Here is an 18,392-nt window from a genome sequence, read left to right as displayed (position 1 = left end):
CTAAGAGCGCAGGTTTGAATTGCGTGAACAAATCAAAATACTGCTTTGGGGTTCTTTATAGTGAGGAATCAAAAGTATAATACACTTAAAAGGTCAAAAAGTTGTTTTTTAATGGTATTGCGCCTTTAAAATTTTTTGCATCGAGTGATTTGTTGATGTGATTTGCACTTCCGGGCCACCATAGTTAACCAAGTGTAAAATTCGGTGTTGACTGACACAAAAAACATATTCAAAAGCATGTTTTTAATTAAAAAAATATGCTATGTTAAATCCTACATCTAAACAACACAATAAGATATCAGCAAATATCAAAGTTGCATTTATTAAAAAAAGTTTTTTTTTTTTAAGTTTTTGCATATTTGCAGTGGAAACACAGCTAGTGATGTTGTTTACACAATAAAAAACACAATTTTGTTGATTTTAAACCATAGATTTCAGGTTCACTTAAATGTGTACAAAGTGCTTCTCCTATCTTGATGCAGTTTTCCATCATTTCTCCAAATCCTGAGTGCGTGAAGTAGACAATCGCCTCTCTGAATGACTGCAGCCCCTTCCCCCTTCCCCAATCCTTCTCCACCCCCACTTCTCGCTCAAAGCTGGGGACCTTACCTTTGTCTGGACCATGCCAGCTCTCTGGTCTCTCAAGTGCTCCAGGGTAGCGGCAATATCAATCTCTTTAGCACCTGCAACAGACCGAAAATTGGACTGAGTTCAAAGCGGAGGAGTAATCCAGCTCACATCTGTCAATCTCTCTTTATACTGGGTTCCCTTTGGAACAGCACAGCGATTGAAAATTATTACATTCATCCCTGGAAAGGCTGGGATGGGAGCCACGGCCTGTTTCTTGATAAAATATGCAAAAAGATATTTTGGGGTGGGGTGGTGGTGGGGGTTGCAATAATGTATTCAAAAGCACTGCACTCTGGCGCCTGTGAGTGTCGCTTTCTAAAATTGGTTTAGATGACGTCCAACAAGAGAGAGTGCCTGCATGCATGCATGAATCTGAGAATCAACTATTAATTTGATTTGCTGCAGCCATTTTGATGATTAACCCATGCAACAGTTGTTATAATGAGCAGGCTGCACGCCTGCCATGTTAATCTGAAAAAATCGTATTCTGCTTTAAGATTTACGGCTCAGCCCTGCGTCGGCCCTCATTTGAGAAAAAGACACAGAGGAAGGGAGATGAAGAGAGAAACCCCTGAACGCTTAAGTTGCTTTTGAAAGCGAGGCAGAGAAAGGATGTGAAGGAGATGTGGGTGAAAGACTTAAAAAAAAAGAAAAGCGTGATTTAACGCAGCTGGACTTAGCACTCGTAGGTACTTCAGCTCCCCGACAAGACTTTCATGTCTTAGATGTGTTTGAATCCAAAGTTAAGCAGAGGAGAAGCTCTCTGACCAAAGGGGGGAGAAAAAAAGCTTTGGAGAGTAAGCTTATGTACATTTTGTGCATTTGGTTCCAGCTGCAGGAAACAAAAGGTTAAAAAGAAAGCGAGAAGAAGCTTTCATCACCGTGGACAACAGAACATTCGTCACCGAGACGGCTGAACTCCAACAGGACGGGTCAGCCTTATTACTGTTTTACAGAGAGCGCTGGGGAAGTCGGCCTTAGAGGAGGCCGTCCCCCCTTAACCCGTTCTGACGGGGCGCTGTCGCAGGAGGAGGGCGCGCTGAGAGCCGGGGTAAAGGCCAAAGGTCAGAGGGCAAAGAGCAGGCTAAGCCATGGAGAACGGTGCAACAATGGACGTCTAGAACTCGGATAACTCAAAAGAATTCGAGAGTTAACTGGTTATCCGTGCTGACTGAGTGTTTTTCTCAAGCTACAACTCCTGCTTTGATGATGCAGAGATTAACCCAAAAAGTTTAGAGTGTCACCCACTCCTCAGTCCTTCTTGGTTCCTATTTTAAACCAGGGCTCCAACAATGAATTGGTTGTTGCTGATTTATACGTTAGTTTATACATTTTAGCCACAGTTCAAAATGTCAAAACTACTTTAGAATCAAAAATCACTTTTCAATGAGTTATTAACAATCTTTTAGCACATAAAAAGTATTAATTTAGAGGGAAAGCTGTTACAGTTCCAATAAACTGATAAATCAACAAACTCCTCACAACTTCCTGTCAAGTTTCTAAAAGCCTCCTGAAGTTTTTATTTTATTTATTTTTCATTTATATGATGCTATTGATGATTGGATTAAAATGAATTAAAAATCCTGTCTTCTGAGCTTTTAATGCTGACATGAGGTTGTAGAAAAGCTGCTATACCTTCATTTGGCCACTGTGTGTCTCTGCTCTTTGCCAAGAAGCCTCAAAACTAAAATTTTTTGCATCCAAGAGGAAAAGTCTGAGGCTATATCCCTCCCTACTCTAACTCCTGAAAGAATACATAGTGCAGGACTATTTAATGCCCTAGATTGTAATGTAATTTGGACACATGATCACTACTTTTTTTTTAATTCGATTAATGAATTTGGCAAAGTTGGAACGCCATTTTTTTACGAATCAACACTGTTCTGATGATAAAACTTAGACAATTGATAAAAAATACATTTATATACACTTTTTCTAATGGCAAATTATTCAGATGCAATGCACTGTGGTCTATATTCACCCTCCTAGTAGAGCATCAATGCACACTAACTTTTGTAGAGATTTCTGGGAGATTTCTTGGCTGCTGGATTTTGAGTTTGAAGGCTATGTTCAAATTCCCACCCTAGTCCGTAACAACAAAAAAAAACTATGCAGTGTCAGACTTTCTAGTGCTCTGGATTTTAAAAGCAATTCGGACACCATGCTCACTACTTTTCTTTTTTTTTTTAAACAGTGGATATGACGTCACCGATTTCACAAAGGGAAAATTTAATCAATATGAGCATTGTGTTCTGATGATGAAAAAGTTGATGGTTAATTAAAAACTTAAATTTAAAACTTTTTTTTTTACAAAAACTGTTTGACTGCAATGCATTGTGGTCTATATTCGTTAATATAGTGAGAAATATAGTGAAATCCCTAACTAATAAAAAACTATCAAGTGCCCTGGTTTTTAAAACCATGCTCACTATATATATATATTTTTTTTTAAACAGGAAGTATGGCATTCCTGATTTCACAAAGTGAAAATCTAATCAGTATAATCATTTTACGATGTAAAATGTGACTCTAGTGCGTTCTGATGTTGAAAACTTTGGTTGTTTATTTAAAAATTACATTCAAATACATTTATTTTTCATAAAAATTGTTCAAACGCAATGCATTGTGGTCTATATTTGCTAGTGTAGTGAGTATGGATGAGCACTGTTTTTTTGCAGAGAATTATGGGAAATTTTTAGGGACTTTGTTTTGGAATTGTAGATTTACACAGTTCTACGAAATGGCGAACCCACAATATAGTGAGTCGAACATAACCGTTGATTCAGCCGAAATGCCGAACTCATTATATGGTGCACAATGTAGTGAAGATTAAAGAAATTTCCGGATTTGGAGACTCCAACAAAATGGCGAATGCTCTGTGTAGTGCACTAAGTAGTGAATGAATTTGCATAAAGCCTGTGTTCCCTTTTTTGCTCTCAAATATTATTAAAAATGTTTTTGTTTTAGAATTCTCTTCACGTCATCATCTTCCTACATCCAGCTGTGCACTTTCTGTTTCAAGCATGCTAGCAGTCGTGCTAATGAGATTAGCATTAGCAAATATGGATTATTTCATATTAACAAGGTTTTTTCTTGTTATAAATATAAAAATTAAGCAGGAATAAAGTGTCAATAATGTGAATAAAATAGTATTCCTTATATAAACCTTTATGTGGCTTTCTGCACTGACCCCTGATGCTAGGCTAAATGTCCACCTGCAGGTTCAACTCAAAAGTGCAAAAAATAAAACTAGCCTTCAGTGACAATGTTTGCAGTTTAAATGTTATTGTGTAAAATGAGAAAAAAAACCCAACATGATCCCCTTTGAGAAAAAAAAATCAATGATTAAATTAAATAAGCACAATGTTCACATTAAATATTAAGTATTGATTTACACCAGTGCAGCAAACAGACAGTTTTTAATGTATTTTCCTTTTAAACATTTAATTTCCATGCATGTGCTATCTAAATTCATGCAGCAGCTGCTGCAGCCAGGCAATATGGCGTGAAGGTTGCTTAAATAGATAATAACTAACGTGGGGAAAGGTTTCTTTTTTAATTTCCCGTCTCTCTTTGTTCTGCTCTCCCCACTTCTACCAGCTTCCTCCACGTCCGCCTCCGTCTTTGCTGCCTCTCCAGGCGTCGGAGAAGTCACCCTCTAATGCCTCCCCAAGACCCTCGGTGGAAAATTGAAGGCTTTCGTGTTGCCAGGGCAACACTTCAAGCAGAAAGAGTGAAAGGGAAGCCATTGATTGTTACCTTTAGCCATCCTATTGAGGACCATGTCAATCAGAATGTAAGTCCCACTCCTGCCAGCTCCATCACTGCAGAGAGTCAGAGACCGAGAGGCAGAGATCATTAAGGTGGCGACGTGAGCTGCTTTAATCACAGAGTGTTTCTCTTATAAGGAGACAAATTGCTCATTTACATTTGCATCTGCTGCGAGTCTGTCAAGTATCTTTAAAAACAAATTAGTCTTTGGATACAAATGTACATGTCGCATAAAAAAAAGCAGAAATCACAAACATTTCCCAACATCCCAGTGAAAATATTGGAACAGATCTGCAGGTTTGTGGTGTTACACAGGAGTGCATGTGTGGTCTGGAGAGTTGTTTGGCTATTGGAGAGAAGGGACTAGTTTCTAAGGCACGCTGGGGACAAAAGCTTTTAAATGCATGCACCTCAGGAGCAGAGGAGAGGTTGAGAGGCCCGGGGCAGTTCAAGAACAGCTTTTTGAGAGCCTTGCTTTTCTATTACTCCAGAGATAGCCTTATGAAAAGCCTCCCTTTGTGCCTGCCGGCCATTCAGCGGCTCTGCATGTTAATTGCAAACAAGGCGTGGACATCTCTCTAATAAAGGCGAGGCCAATAAAACAGGAGAGTTGCCTGTGCAGCACAGCTTCATTAATCCACTGCGAGAAACTCTGCTCCTCAGAGGGGGGAGCACAGGCTTACTGGCCCCATGCATGACTTAACAGGATGTGACTATTAAAAGTGGTCAGACAGATACCTGGAGTTTAACGCAAACCAATCAGGGCTGGTTAACTAACTCAACCAAATGGGAAATGGAAGGGTCTTTGTGTTATTTACATACGAAACAGTCAGTGGAGTAAACAGCAGCTCCAGAGTAAATGAACTGAGCGGGTTTAAATAAATAGCTCGCCGCTCTTAACACACAAACACTGTCCCGATTCAGCAGGGTCAGCCACTGTCACAGGGATCAAACGGTTGTACTTGCCTGCAGTGAACAATTATCGGGCAAGATCGACCCCGGTAGCACTTGTTAACCTTTCTGGAAAAAAAAAAGGAAAAGTTGATGTTATTTGCTCCAGTGAAAATAAAAAAAGAAAATGCGAGATCTTTTTAATCACAATGCTAATCAGAGGAAACTCTACAAGGACTTCTGAGGTTACCGAGATCACCAGAGGAAGAAGCATAAATCTGAGAAGGATGCTCCCACCTGTCAATCGCGCATTTCAAAAATCGAGCCGAGCGAGAAAGCCGTAAATAAATGGAGCATCATCTCGGCGACAGTAAATCATTTTTGACGTGTGGGTGATGGACGTGATGGTGTGATGTTGTGATTGCCGACCGCCGACGCATTAACCCGGGCCAATTATGAATGTTTTACACCACAGGCGCGGTGAAGGCCAACAAGCCTTTTCACACCCCGCCGTTGCCATGGAAACTGACTACACTCAGAGCTCCTTTCTTTCAATTTCCGCCTTTTTTTTTTGAGTGATTTCCTTTACCAAAAATACTAAAATGGCTACTTATCTCATGGTAGGTGTTGTCTAAATATGTAATCATGATGATGTGGAACACTTATTTTCTGATTTGGAAGAAAAACATTTTTTTTATGTATTATTTCCTTTATTTGCAAGAAATGTAGTTGCTGACTAAACATTCAACAATGCATATTTAAGGCGTTAAAGCAAATTATTTATGCAACTTTGTGCTATATTTTGATTTAATTACATCAATATGTTATTTTTCACATCATCTTTAACCATCATACAGATTGCTGGAGTTCCCATGCAAGCCAGAGGAAGGAGGCGTGACAGGAGGGGAGGGGCAGACAGAGAATCGGGGGGGTGAGAAAGAGACGGTGTGTGCACAGGCCTGGCTGAGGAGACACAGTTTCCAATGATCACTTTTGTGACTATGCAACTGGGCTCATATTACTAGCTGCAACATCACAAAAATGACACTGGCAACCGCAAAGTACCGACTTCACCAGAGAGCTTGATGAGCTTGGGATGCCCAATAACCTAATGTGGGGTCTCGACAGCACGGCGGACGGCGTTAGGTACATACCGGGGTGATGAATAAACACCTGACTGCAAGCTACGTCCAATTTAGTTCAGGGGAAAGCAAGCGGCTCTGATAACGCTATCTTTCATCTGCATTACAAACCAGAGGGACAGACTTCCATCCACAAATCAGATGCATCTATTCTCATTTGGAAGGCTTTTCCTATCCCTCCTGGCTTTTCCCACAGGAGCTTCTGCTGCTCTTCTGCCAGAACACATTATATGGAAAACAGAGCGAGGTTTTTCAGTCACTAGCTCCCCCCGCCCCTCTCCTGTGTTTTTACAGAAACAGCTCTCATTTAATTGGTTATTTGAATTAGGTGGTTTTTCTATGTTTTTTTTTTTTTCATTCTGTTCTTTTTCTTTTCTTCCAAAGCCAAGCCAGGCAGTGCGGGGCTAATTTGCTGCATCACATGTGCTAGAGGGAAGTGAGGGAGATCGGCCCAGGATGAAAGGGATAGCACAGAAATGCAATCCTTATTAGAACAACCATAATCAAGGATACCAAAAAGAAGGACGGGCAAAAAAAGGGGAGAAAGCCGCTAACAGAATATAGAATATTAGGGCAGGTGATCAAGAACAAGCACAGATTTAAAGATTTATGTGCTTCCAAAGGATCTCCTCTCTACCTGCGGAAGTCCAACAAGGTCCTAGCGGAGGTGGGGATCCCGCGGTCCATCCAGGACAGGAAGTGGAACTGGGTGACGGTGCGTGTCTCGTTGGTTTGCAAGTTTTTCAGGTAAAAACTCCTCACCAGGAAGTCCTCACACCAGATGTGCTCGGACACTAAATTGACCTACAACATACAAAACATGCCAAAGTTTATTACACTGTGCATGCATACATTTAAACAATGTTCACAAACAAATGGAAGACTCACTCCAATGAAAATCGTGTTTTTTTTAACATTTTCTTGCAGTATTTTTCTCATGGAAAATAATTGAAGATTAAAACTGTGTATCTGAATATTTAAATCCTGATGAATCAGGAGTAGATGAAAAAAAAAAAAAAAAACTTTCTTCTGTGATGCAGCTACTGGAATTGGCAGGCCACTCTGATGCATCCAATTACAGACAGATAGATGCATAACGTCTTCATTTTCCTTGCTGGAGCTAGCATCTGGCTCCAATATTGCTCGCCATTTTTGTTGTGCTATTAATGTTAGCTTGGGGTTTTAAGGTGCTGTAAGCTAGCAGGAGAGTGTAAACAAAGGGATGATGGGATATCAGCTAAGGCTAACTTCCATACCAACAGTCCTGCCCACAACTTCAATTTGAATTTCTAATAAACTACAAACTTTGTCTTAGAAAACAAGTTTTTTTTTTAAATATTTGCCTAAAAATGCCATAATCATAATAAAAAAACACTTTTACATCAGTTTAAGCTGTTTTTTTTAATTATTTTGATCTGGGTCAAATTGAATGCATTAATAAAACTGTTTTGGGGCATTTGGCTCTATTATTGTAACCCACCAATTTACAGGTTAAAATCAATAAATAACAAAAGTCATATTGACTTAAAAGGACATGAAATATTCAGAAATTCATGAATTACAACAAAGATATTGGAGATCTGTTTCAGTGTATGATCCTAACATATGGAATAAACTGGACAAAGAAACTAAAAATACAAAAGAAATTGATTCCTTTAAAAGTATTACTAAAGTGAGATGTTAAGCAAATATAGATAATATGTACAAAAATATTTCATAAAACTTTAAGTAGTTAATGCCACTGAACCTTGTGTAGGTAAATATGATTAAATGAGGATTTGTGTAGATAATTTTTTACATAAATGTGTATGTATGTATGTTTATATGTTCATTTAAAATGTTGGTTGGGCTTAATATTTATTTAAAAATCCTTTTCTTAGTTTGATATACTTTGATTTACTTTTGTTGATTTAGCGATAGGGGCAGGTAATATTAGATTTGTTATTCCAGCTCCTTTACATTTCCTAACTGTTATAACTTAATTTAGTATTAATTTGGTGTTATGTATTGTTTTTAAATGAAATAAATAATAAAAAATTGAAGATACATTGTGACTGAATGGGTTAGAACTCTGAGACTATGAGTATATTTACATCACGTCGGATACTTTTCAGTGCTAAAGACTAAAAAAACCTGCTTTCTTAGTTTTTATTCCAGCTTGTATTGTTAAACATAACATTTTGCTAAAATACTTTTACAGCTATAAAACATCAACATTTTTTTAAACTGAAAATAAAAAAAAGTATCTTATTTCAATACATTGATACTAGGATGCTTGAGGAGGAATTTTTTTAAACTCTGACAGTTTAACTCCTATTTTATGAGAAAAACTTTTGTAAAACAATAAAATGAAATTAAATGTTTTTGACTTCGATGAATAAAGTTTGTAACTGGTTGACAAATGTAAATATTTGTTAGTTAATCAGCATGAACAAACCGCTTAAAGGTCATCAAAAAAGGCAAAGATTTTCCCCAAACCTTAGAAAACTGATAAAAAAGAAATAGGAGTAACTTATTGTTTCATTTCTTATCCCTGAACGTACCTCATATATGTGGTAGACGTCCGATCCCTCATCAGGCCAGTAGTGGTGACACTGCTTAACTCCGTTTTCACACAGCGGCGTCAGCATGACGACGACGACGCAGCCGCTCTCCCACACCATCTGCACACAGAGAAGACCAGAAAACCGGCCTAACACATCTGGAGACAGCAAATGCGCTCGTATACTTCTGCTTGACAATCAAACAGCGCTAATGTGTAGCTGAACTGAGCCACCAGTGCAGCATATTACACTGAGGAATTGCATTAGAGTGAAATTGATTTCTTGATCTTGGCGCAGGAAGTATGAATAAATGTCACCTCTCTGTGTGTGACAAATGATAAACGTTGGGTGAAGCAGCAGGGGGGCACCTCGTGTTTTTGCCCTCTCGCAGTCGTCTGGGCGACATCACAGCGTCTACTGCGCTGCTGCTCCATTTCATCTTATCGCAATCTAATGTGTCCTTGGGAAGAAGTACAGGCCCACGGCAGCCATTAGGAAAATGAGGAGGAAACGCAGGTTTTATGATTGCTATAAAAACACAATGGCCTTGACGATACACTAATCACAAGCTTCTGTGATCCAGCCCAGTGGACACATTACACGCCAACTGTGCCAACTGTGCCAATATGTGATGAGATTAGGCAAGGTGATAACGTGAGGTAACATTACCCAATTAGTCTGGAATAATTTAGCAAATATTTGCAGTTAGCGGGCTAAAAGTGTACTCACACATTCCATTCCCGATTGTTTTTTTCTGAAAAAAAGAAGTGATTAAATAGTTTTCAAGAATGTCCAAAGTTTTTCCTGAGAATTGGAAGACGCGGATGCTCACAAAGGCCCAGCACAGCTGTGGTAATAGAGGGGAGATGGGTGGAGGAGCAGAGGATGAGGGGATGGAGGAATGAGGAGTGGAGGATTAGAGTCGAGCCGCCTTTCAGAGCACTGCCTGGGGCCGGCGTGGATTAGATAGGAGGGAGTAAAAAGATTTTCTCCCTGCACAGTCCATTTGCATGTGAGTGCCAGTGTTTCCCCTTGTTTGTTTACTTTTAATGGGGTAAAGGGGGTGTTTTTTTTTCTCTCCTGCCACAATCCAAGGCTGACCACACTGAATAATGAAGGGCTAAACCACAAACCCATGTTGAGCCTGTCAGTCAAGCGGAATTTTGTGCTCTTTTATTGTGTGCTTCGGTTAAGAGTTAAAGTCATGACTGCTCTATAAATTAAAAAAAAAATGCTTTAATTCATCAAGAATCAAATAATGAGAAAAAACAAAAAATCAGTGGAAAACAAACAAACAAAAAAACCTGCAGTTGAGCTTGAAGTGCCAGTGCAGAGGGTCTGCAGAATCTATGCCTCACATTTCTACACTCGGGTCACGCCTGCTTTGAGATACATTGAGGTGATGGGTCCACTAATTACTGTGGGGCTGTCCTGTTAGCGCAGAAAAATGCCATTTGGCAACCATGCATCATTGAAGTCAAGCTTTAGCACAAGCTGGCACGTTTTACAAAACACAATAATTGATGGGAGGTTTCTATGACAAGCATGGAGACGGGAATGAATACACCTGGGAACAAACCCGGAGAAATCAATACCATCAGACTTCCTGAGGGTGTGATCGGACGAGGAAAAAGGGCAGCAAATGGCCCAAAAAGGGAATTTTTATCAGACACACACATCTAAAAACAATGAAAATTATATTTTAACATGTTTTTGTGGAATTATTCTCACATATATAATGAAAATTAAGCTCAAAATTGCATTTCTGAGTATTTCTTTATTCAAATCATAATGAATTGGGAGCAGATGAAAAAATACAAATCTTATTTGTGACGTATAAAGTATGTTGAGTGAGCCACAAGCACTACAACCCAGAGGCAAACTTCTACTGAACTACAGCCCCTCTGCAGAAACTATGGCCGGATCTGAATTTTTCTCCTACCCCTCCGGTTTATCCCTACCCCTACAATTGTAGGGGCATTTGAAGCTTTAGTGCTGTCCGGGCTTGTTATTTTAGGGGAAAGGAGTGGGGGTTTACATTTAAATGTAAGTAATGACTTTTTAAAGTTATAAAACTGCTGTTGTGTATTTTCTGAGCGCTGGCAGCTACATGCTAGCGTAAAGGACCGGCAACTACTAATGATGTCATCAAGAAGTAGAAATATCTTAATTTGAAGACACAATTTTTGTATAACTCTTCATTTGGAAGACTAAGTATTGGGGTAGTGAGAAGTTGGAGGGGTAGGGGAAGAATTTGGATTCGGCCTAAGTCCAAGAAAAGGACTTTTTTAAAGGTTATTTTGGATTAAAATTGTATAATCATAATTAAAAGAGCACTTGGAATGCTTTTAAAATTGCTCAAAACATTATTGAAGTGGGACTTGAAAGAGAATTCTGAAAGAACAGCTGGTTTGGTTTTCAAAAATGTTTAAAAAAAGAACTAATGCTTTACTTTCTCTTTTTAAAAATTTCTTCTATGTCTTTATTTTGAAATAGCTTGTATGCATAGTTAACTTGGGATGAACAATAAACAATAAAAAAATGTAAACTTCCACTTTGAAGCTTATTTTTTTAAGAAAAAAAATCAACAAATTCCCGTTGTAACCACTAGGGGCAAGTCTGTTCATTTTCCCTCAAATCTAAAAAGGTGCAACTTTACAGAATTGACATTAAAGGATAACTAAACTGTACGCCAACTGTTTTTCGATTGTTGACCTGTATAAATGGGATTTCAAAGTTATATCTGTTGGTCATTGCCAAATTTTTGATAAATTAAAATAAACTTCTTTGATTCTTGAAAATACAGTCAAAAACCGCCGGTGTGCTGCCCCCTACATGTAGAAACGAGGTATTACATTTGAATTTTGTGATTGGTCAAACCATTTAAGTCCCACGTCATTTCAGAAGTCCCACATCATGATCTGCATCTCCAGTGATGATAGTCCTGTTCTTCAGCCCTCTGACTGGAGTTTCACATTTCGGCTGTGGGTGGAGTCAGCCTCCAACTTCCCTGTTTGGTTACCCTTTAAGATGACTAAAGAAAATCTGGTTCAGAACTTTGTCTTTTTGTTTTTTTTACCTGTATGTGAAAATTAACTCAATTACAATGAGTCAAATGTACACCTGTGTGAGGAGGGGATTCTTTTAATCCAATTTTTGTTATAAATTCTCAACATTTTACACAAACAAAAAGTATAATTTGACTGACAGGCGACCAACAAATCCTCCCTCTTAGAAGGGATTAACTGGACGTGTTCCAACCACTGTCAGGTTTGTTTGCCTGTTGACTGGCCAAGACCATACCGCTAAAGAACCCGTTTTGGCTCAGTGAAAACCAGGTAGAAAACTCCTCACCTGTTATCTATCTCATACAGTTATTATTTACAACTGGACAAGAGGTACCATTGTTCTTTTGGTATGCTTTAGTCTCATGTGCCCATACAAGGACGTTGACTCATCTAACGGGTCGTAGACAGGTGTATCTTAAAGAGAGCGTAGCTCTCGTTGAAGGTCCCTAGGCCAATGGAATTTGTAAGGTACACACAGTTATGAAAAAAATTTGAATGCAGGGTGTGTGCAGGTAGTATGCAAGTACCAGTCACAGTAACAGTCAGGCCACACATTGAGTATGCACTTATCACTTGAACAGCATTAGCAGGCTACTTGCGCAAAGCACAGGCTTCAGTGGGTTAAAAGAAAAGAGCAATCTATGTGACACACCATAGCACACCATTTAAAGACAATGCCCATGAATATTTTTGCTTTACTAGCTCATCAAGCGGTCTACGATCTTAAAGTTTTGTATGGGTCATCTACAGTACATATCCCATACAGGTTGGCCCCTTTTTTCGCTTGCAGAGAGCTTCTATCTACCAGTTGTGACTGAAGTATAACTTCTTGAAACTCTAGTGCAATTCAGAGCATCCATATTTGTACGCACAGTTGATAATGGATCCCTTTGATCCTGAGGAAAACTAGTGGATTGTAAGTAAAAGTGTTCAGGAACCACTGATGATGAATGGAAAGTCAGCCTAAATGAAAAACATCTGCGAGCTGAGCCACCCATTCATCTGCTTCATTACTTTATTGATCCTCCTAAATCTGGACAAACCTCTCCAGCACTGAGAGCCAAACATGCCCACCTCTGAGTCACCAGGACAGTAGCTTTGTTCTCCATTCTTCAAAGCTCTCATCACTATTGAAGCAAAAAAAAAAAAAAAAAAAAAAAATGTCTAAAGATGAAAGACGGGCGGCGGATGAGTCGTACCTGCCAGAAGTCTGCCACAGTCGATGCAAGTGGGCCCTGAGCGGCGATGTAAGTCGGGTTACGAGGGTCGTGGTCCATCTGTGAGAGAGGAAACAGAGAGTGACACGGTGAATGGATGAAGACGAGGAGGATGTAAACATTCTGCCTGCTTCCATCAAAGCCTCCATCTGGGCTCCAGAGAGTGGAGATCTATTGAAAAAGAAACACTTTGATTTTCTTATTCACTCTCATTCGTGCTCCAAACCCTTTGTTGCTCAGGATGTGGTCATCTCTGTGGCTCTGATTAGAGTAAAGGGTGAAACAACACACTGTCTGGTAACACACTGAATGATGGTACACAAGACTTTGATCAAATATTGCCAACTGGGCAAACAAAATAGCAAAATAAAAAGGGAAGAACTTAGTTCAGTCCACAACAACAATGACGACCAACCGATTTCCTTTTCAGAAAAGTAGTTGAACAGACTTGGAAAAGTTTCTCTATTTTGTTTTTTCTGTCTTTATGGAGCAAGAAAGAACAAATAAAGACATATCCATCAACTCAGGAGACTTTCGTTTCATTAAGTCAAGATTTGTGAAAATTGTCTTTGAGTAAAAAATCTTTAAAAAATGAGGAATTTCTACACGGAACACATATTGAGGAACATTTCTAAAGGTATGCCAAGCTAAAGACATGTAATAAGCTAAACATAATGCAACAAAACAGTAATCTGTGGTAATTTTTTTTCTGAAACAAAAAAACTGCTAATTTCAATATTAATTTACAAATACAAGGGATGTAATCATTCATTTTAAAAAATATATTTATCATTTCATAATTTGTGGTTGCCGATATGATTCATAGTCGATATTGGTTCATTTTGAATGATCCGATTCACTGATCCAGGATGTCTATAGCCAAACCTTTCACAGTGCGATTCAGAGATAAATACTTGGTACTGAACAGTGCAGGTTAAGTTTTCCAGATCCCTTGTATTTCTTTTTTAACGATAATAAAATGTAAATTAAATATGTGTCCAAACAAACGCCAGAATTGATGAAAAATCCATTCACATGTTAGTTTTTATAAAGTTCCGCCCGCTGTTGTTTTTCCACATCAAAATAATACAAAAGGAACATTATTAGAACATTCTATCACACTGTACGGTCCCATGTCTTTGTAAATTTCAAAGTGTTTCCACATATTAGACTGTAGTGATTGATTGATGTGATCTCACTTTTATAGTAAAATAAAAATACCCTGCCTTAATCCAAATTGTATTTTTCATGATCAATTTATTTCCTTTGGAAACGATTTTATAATGGAATAGGTCGACTCGATTAACAATTTGCCTCAGACGGATCGATTTTGTTGCATTTTAGGAAAATAAATGGATTCATCAATTAATTAATTGCACCCTTAGTTATAAATCATTAACATATAGTTAACAAGTTATATATAACTTGCTAACTAACATTAGTTATCCGTTGGCTATCCATGAGGCACATTTATAAATGCTTAACAAATTGTCATAACTCATTAACTAGCAGTGTATTAATGATTTATTAACTAGCTATATATAAAACAGTAATTATAAAGTGTATCCCAGACTTTAGCTGTGTGTGCATTTGACCCATCTCCTGGGGGAGGGGTGAGCTGCAGACACAGCCACACTGAGGAACCATTTGGTGATTTAACCCCCTCAACCCCTAAATACTGAGTGTCAAGTGGATTTGAACTCAAGACCTTTTAGTCTTGGTGGTAATTTTTACATGTATTGCAAATCAGTTACTCATTGAAAAATGAATAAGGGACAAATTCATCTTCAGCACCAATTTTGCCAGTTAAACGTGCCAATCTTTGCCCCCCAGACCAAACGACACCACAACAGAACCAATCGAGTGTCGGGGTGGGGCATAACAGCTCGTGAGTCCAACTTTGATCAGTTGTTGAAAGGTATTTTATCACATTCTAAAGATGCAAAAATGATTTCAATGATAATAAAGACATATAAAACCTTTGATTTAGCCTAATAAATATAAAATTCTTTTATTTTCTTTCATAATAGCCTGTAATTGTGATGGTGAACTTCATGGGTCATATTTAATGGCTTTTGTTATATTTACTGACCTTTCTATGCAGATAAACAACATAAAAACACCTAAAATTGCCTCATTTTTTTCCTTTGTACATCTTGGTGTTTTTCTTAAATGCAGCCGCCTCTCTCAGAGACTCAGACGCTCGGAAAAATAATTATAGAGCATTTCTTCATGGCTTTAATATTACCATAATCATTTTCTAGCCTCATGTTTAATATCCTGAACAACAGGATTAGGTCCTTGGACTTAAAAAGGAAATATACAAGCAAAAATTACAGCTTCTATTAAAATTGGGATTTAATTTAAAAAAGAAACATTTATTTTAATTTTAGTGGCTGGAATGTGTTTTAAAAGTTTCTCATCTTAGTCACACATAATCCGTATTTATTGAAAAAATAAATGTATGTATAATAAATGATACTAGGGTGGGAATATTAGGAAAAATAAACTCAAACCAAAAATTTTGTTCCCTTCTTTTTTCCTATGAGAAAATTCACGCGCACCTGGGAAAAAAAATAACCTGTAACACTTTGATTGGTTATTACTGAGTCGCTCAGTTTTCCATTCATCCCGCCTGGTTGAAATTTCACACCTGAGCAAAAGAAAAGAAAGGAAATCTCCCCCTCAGAAATAAGAGGGAAACGCCAAACGCGCCAATCTCAAGGACGCAGACATGCTGTAGCTGTTTGCTGACATCCCTGCATGAATACTAAAGCACAGACATGAAAGAGTCCTCCTGTGCTTCGCCTGTCCTTCCCTTTGCCATTCTGGAAGAAGAAAGGCTCCAAAAAATGATTTAAATGTAAAGAAAAAAGAAAGCGCTCTTACATAGCATATACCAAAATAGGTCATATCAGTTCCTGGAGAAACATCTCTGTGCGGCTTTGATCCTCTGCTTCTAAATGGCGGCTCAAGTTCATCAAAATAGTCAGAGACGGAAGCATGAAGAACAGGTGAGGAATGGAGGAGCCGCGGAATGAAAGGGGACAAAGAAACGGCGAAGCTCGGACAGCATTCTGGGTCTGCGCATTCCTCCGAGCATTCCTCCCGCTAATGATGCTGCACATCTCGGACATCATCCGTGGTCAAGCATTCTGTCATTATCCAGGCTTTTTCCTGTGTGGATGTCCTCCTGTGCTTCACGGGGGGCAACATCAGCCCTTCCTTCTGCCTCTCTGACCTCACATTCTCAGGGAGAAAAAGTGCCGGGGTATTTACTCGTAGGGCACTGCCCCTGCAGCTAATGAGGGGGGAAGAGGCCACACTGACAGACATAATTATCACAGTTTTGTTGGACTCAGACAGGGGTCCCATTTGTGGTGTAATTGCTGTCCTTTTATCCACACACCACTGCATCTGCTGCTACTCCCCTCACACACTCACACACACATAAACCCAACATTTTCTGCAGAAGAATAGATTTGATTAGACTAAATGTGTACGACTCCTTTTGTGTCCATGAGAACAGAGTAGTTGCTGTTATTCAGGAAGGAAAACTGAGACCACTGAGGCTTCTAGTTTAGATAAAAAAACACACAAATTATTCAACAACAAACAGTACTCACTATTGGGCTTGCATTGATGTAATCTGAGTTTCCATGATTATTCTCTGCTTTTAGGGTGATCCTGGAATGATCATCTGTAAATAGAGAGAAACAAGTTATTACTTTAAAGTTTTAAAATAATTTAGCTATTAATCTCTAGAATGACACAACTTAAAAATGTAAAAACAAAAATAAATTGACAAGAAATGTACTATTTTCAGATGATCTGACCCTAGTTTAGCCGTTTTTGCTTTATATATCTTTTTAACTTCATTTATTTACTATGACAACTTAAATATTGTCTTACAGTCGTGAATAGGTGCGATAAAACCAAAGAAAACAAGTCAATTTAAGCATCATAGACAAGAAGCTTTAAGAAGGTCAAAGCTAATTGATAGTGGGTCAGTCAACTTAAAAAACAAGACATAATTTAAAAGCGTTTAATTCAGATCAGCACTGATAATTAGCTGAAAATAGGTCCATCAACTGTAAAAAAACAAACAAACAAAAAAACATAATTTATTAGTGTTCCTATTCAGATTGATACTGATAACTGAGCTGTAAAAATCTAATCAACTGTAAAAAAAAATAAGTGTATTATTTCAGATTATTACTGATACTAAATGAAAATGAGTCCATCAGCTGTAAAAAATAAATAAAATAATAATAATTTATTAGTGTTCCTAATCAGATTGATACCGATAACTGAGCTGTAAAAATCTTACAACTGTAAAAAAAATTAAAAGTGTTTTAACTTAGATTAGTACTAACTGAAAATTGGTTCATCAGTTGTAAAAAAGATAAAAAATAAATAATGATAATTTATAAGTGTTCCTATTCAGACTAGTAGTATCTGAGCTAAAAAAAATCAACTGTAAAATAATTAAATAAGTAAATGAAATAAATGAGTTTTAATACAGATTAGTACTTATAACTAACTAAAAGTAGATCCATCAGATGATAAGAAAATAATCACAATTTTAAAGTATTTCAATTCAGATAGTACTGGAGCCTTTAAAGGTTGACCACAGCTATCAAAAAAATGACTATAAAATAGTATTGTTATGCCTTCATTTGAGTTGTAGCCCCACCCTGAAGCAAAGTGCTTTTGTTTTTGTTTTTTGTGTATCTAGCTCTTGTGCTACTCAAGGCACGTTAACATAAAGAGTGGGGAACCTACAAGACAGCACGCTAAACTTTTTTTTTTTTTTCTCGATTTTTTGATTGTCACTGGTGTTCATGTCAGACACGAAATCCTGTCCGCTCTTGTCATGGGAGGGTTAACATATCAATGTAAGAGTTGGGTCATCTGGATACCACAAGGGCTAGAGAAGTTTCTCCCTATTGGCTGTTCCACTCCGACTATATTTTTATCAATTGTAAAATTGCTCCCAGCGGTCTTTTAATTCCACTTTAAATCCGCGTTTAGGTTGTTATAATCCCAGGATGCATTTGTTTACATGCACTCCTGTTATCTTACAGCTCCTTGTAAACCGATGCTAACATTAGCATAGCAAACAAAAAA

General features: G+C 38.0%; 1 protein-coding gene across 2 annotated transcripts in view; it reads right to left on the bottom strand.

The window, feature by feature from the left end:
* ptprn2 (protein tyrosine phosphatase receptor type N2) overlaps window positions 1-18,392 on the bottom strand; it is a 144,272-nt gene that overhangs the window by 3,927 nt on the left and 121,953 nt on the right. For both annotated transcript variants that reach the window (XM_024280249.2, XM_024280250.2), the window contains exons 15-21: window positions 16,889-16,962; window positions 13,245-13,322; window positions 8,978-9,097; window positions 7,072-7,238; window positions 5,368-5,421; window positions 4,390-4,454; window positions 610-683 (exon numbers count right to left, since the gene is read on the bottom strand). In XM_024280249.2, coding sequence (XP_024136017.1) covers window positions 610-683; window positions 4,390-4,454; window positions 5,368-5,421; window positions 7,072-7,238; window positions 8,978-9,097; window positions 13,245-13,322; window positions 16,889-16,962 — 632 coding nt within the window. The remainder of the gene's footprint in view (window positions 1-609; window positions 684-4,389; window positions 4,455-5,367; window positions 5,422-7,071; window positions 7,239-8,977; window positions 9,098-13,244; window positions 13,323-16,888; window positions 16,963-18,392) is intronic.

The sequence above is a fragment of the Oryzias melastigma genome, linkage group LG20, assembly GCF_002922805.2.
Source record: "Oryzias melastigma strain HK-1 linkage group LG20, ASM292280v2, whole genome shotgun sequence".
In the NCBI taxonomy this organism is placed as follows: Eukaryota; Metazoa; Chordata; class Actinopteri; order Beloniformes; family Adrianichthyidae; genus Oryzias; species Oryzias melastigma.
Note: the sequence above shows the minus strand (reverse complement) of the source record. Positions and strands in the feature narration are given on the sequence as shown.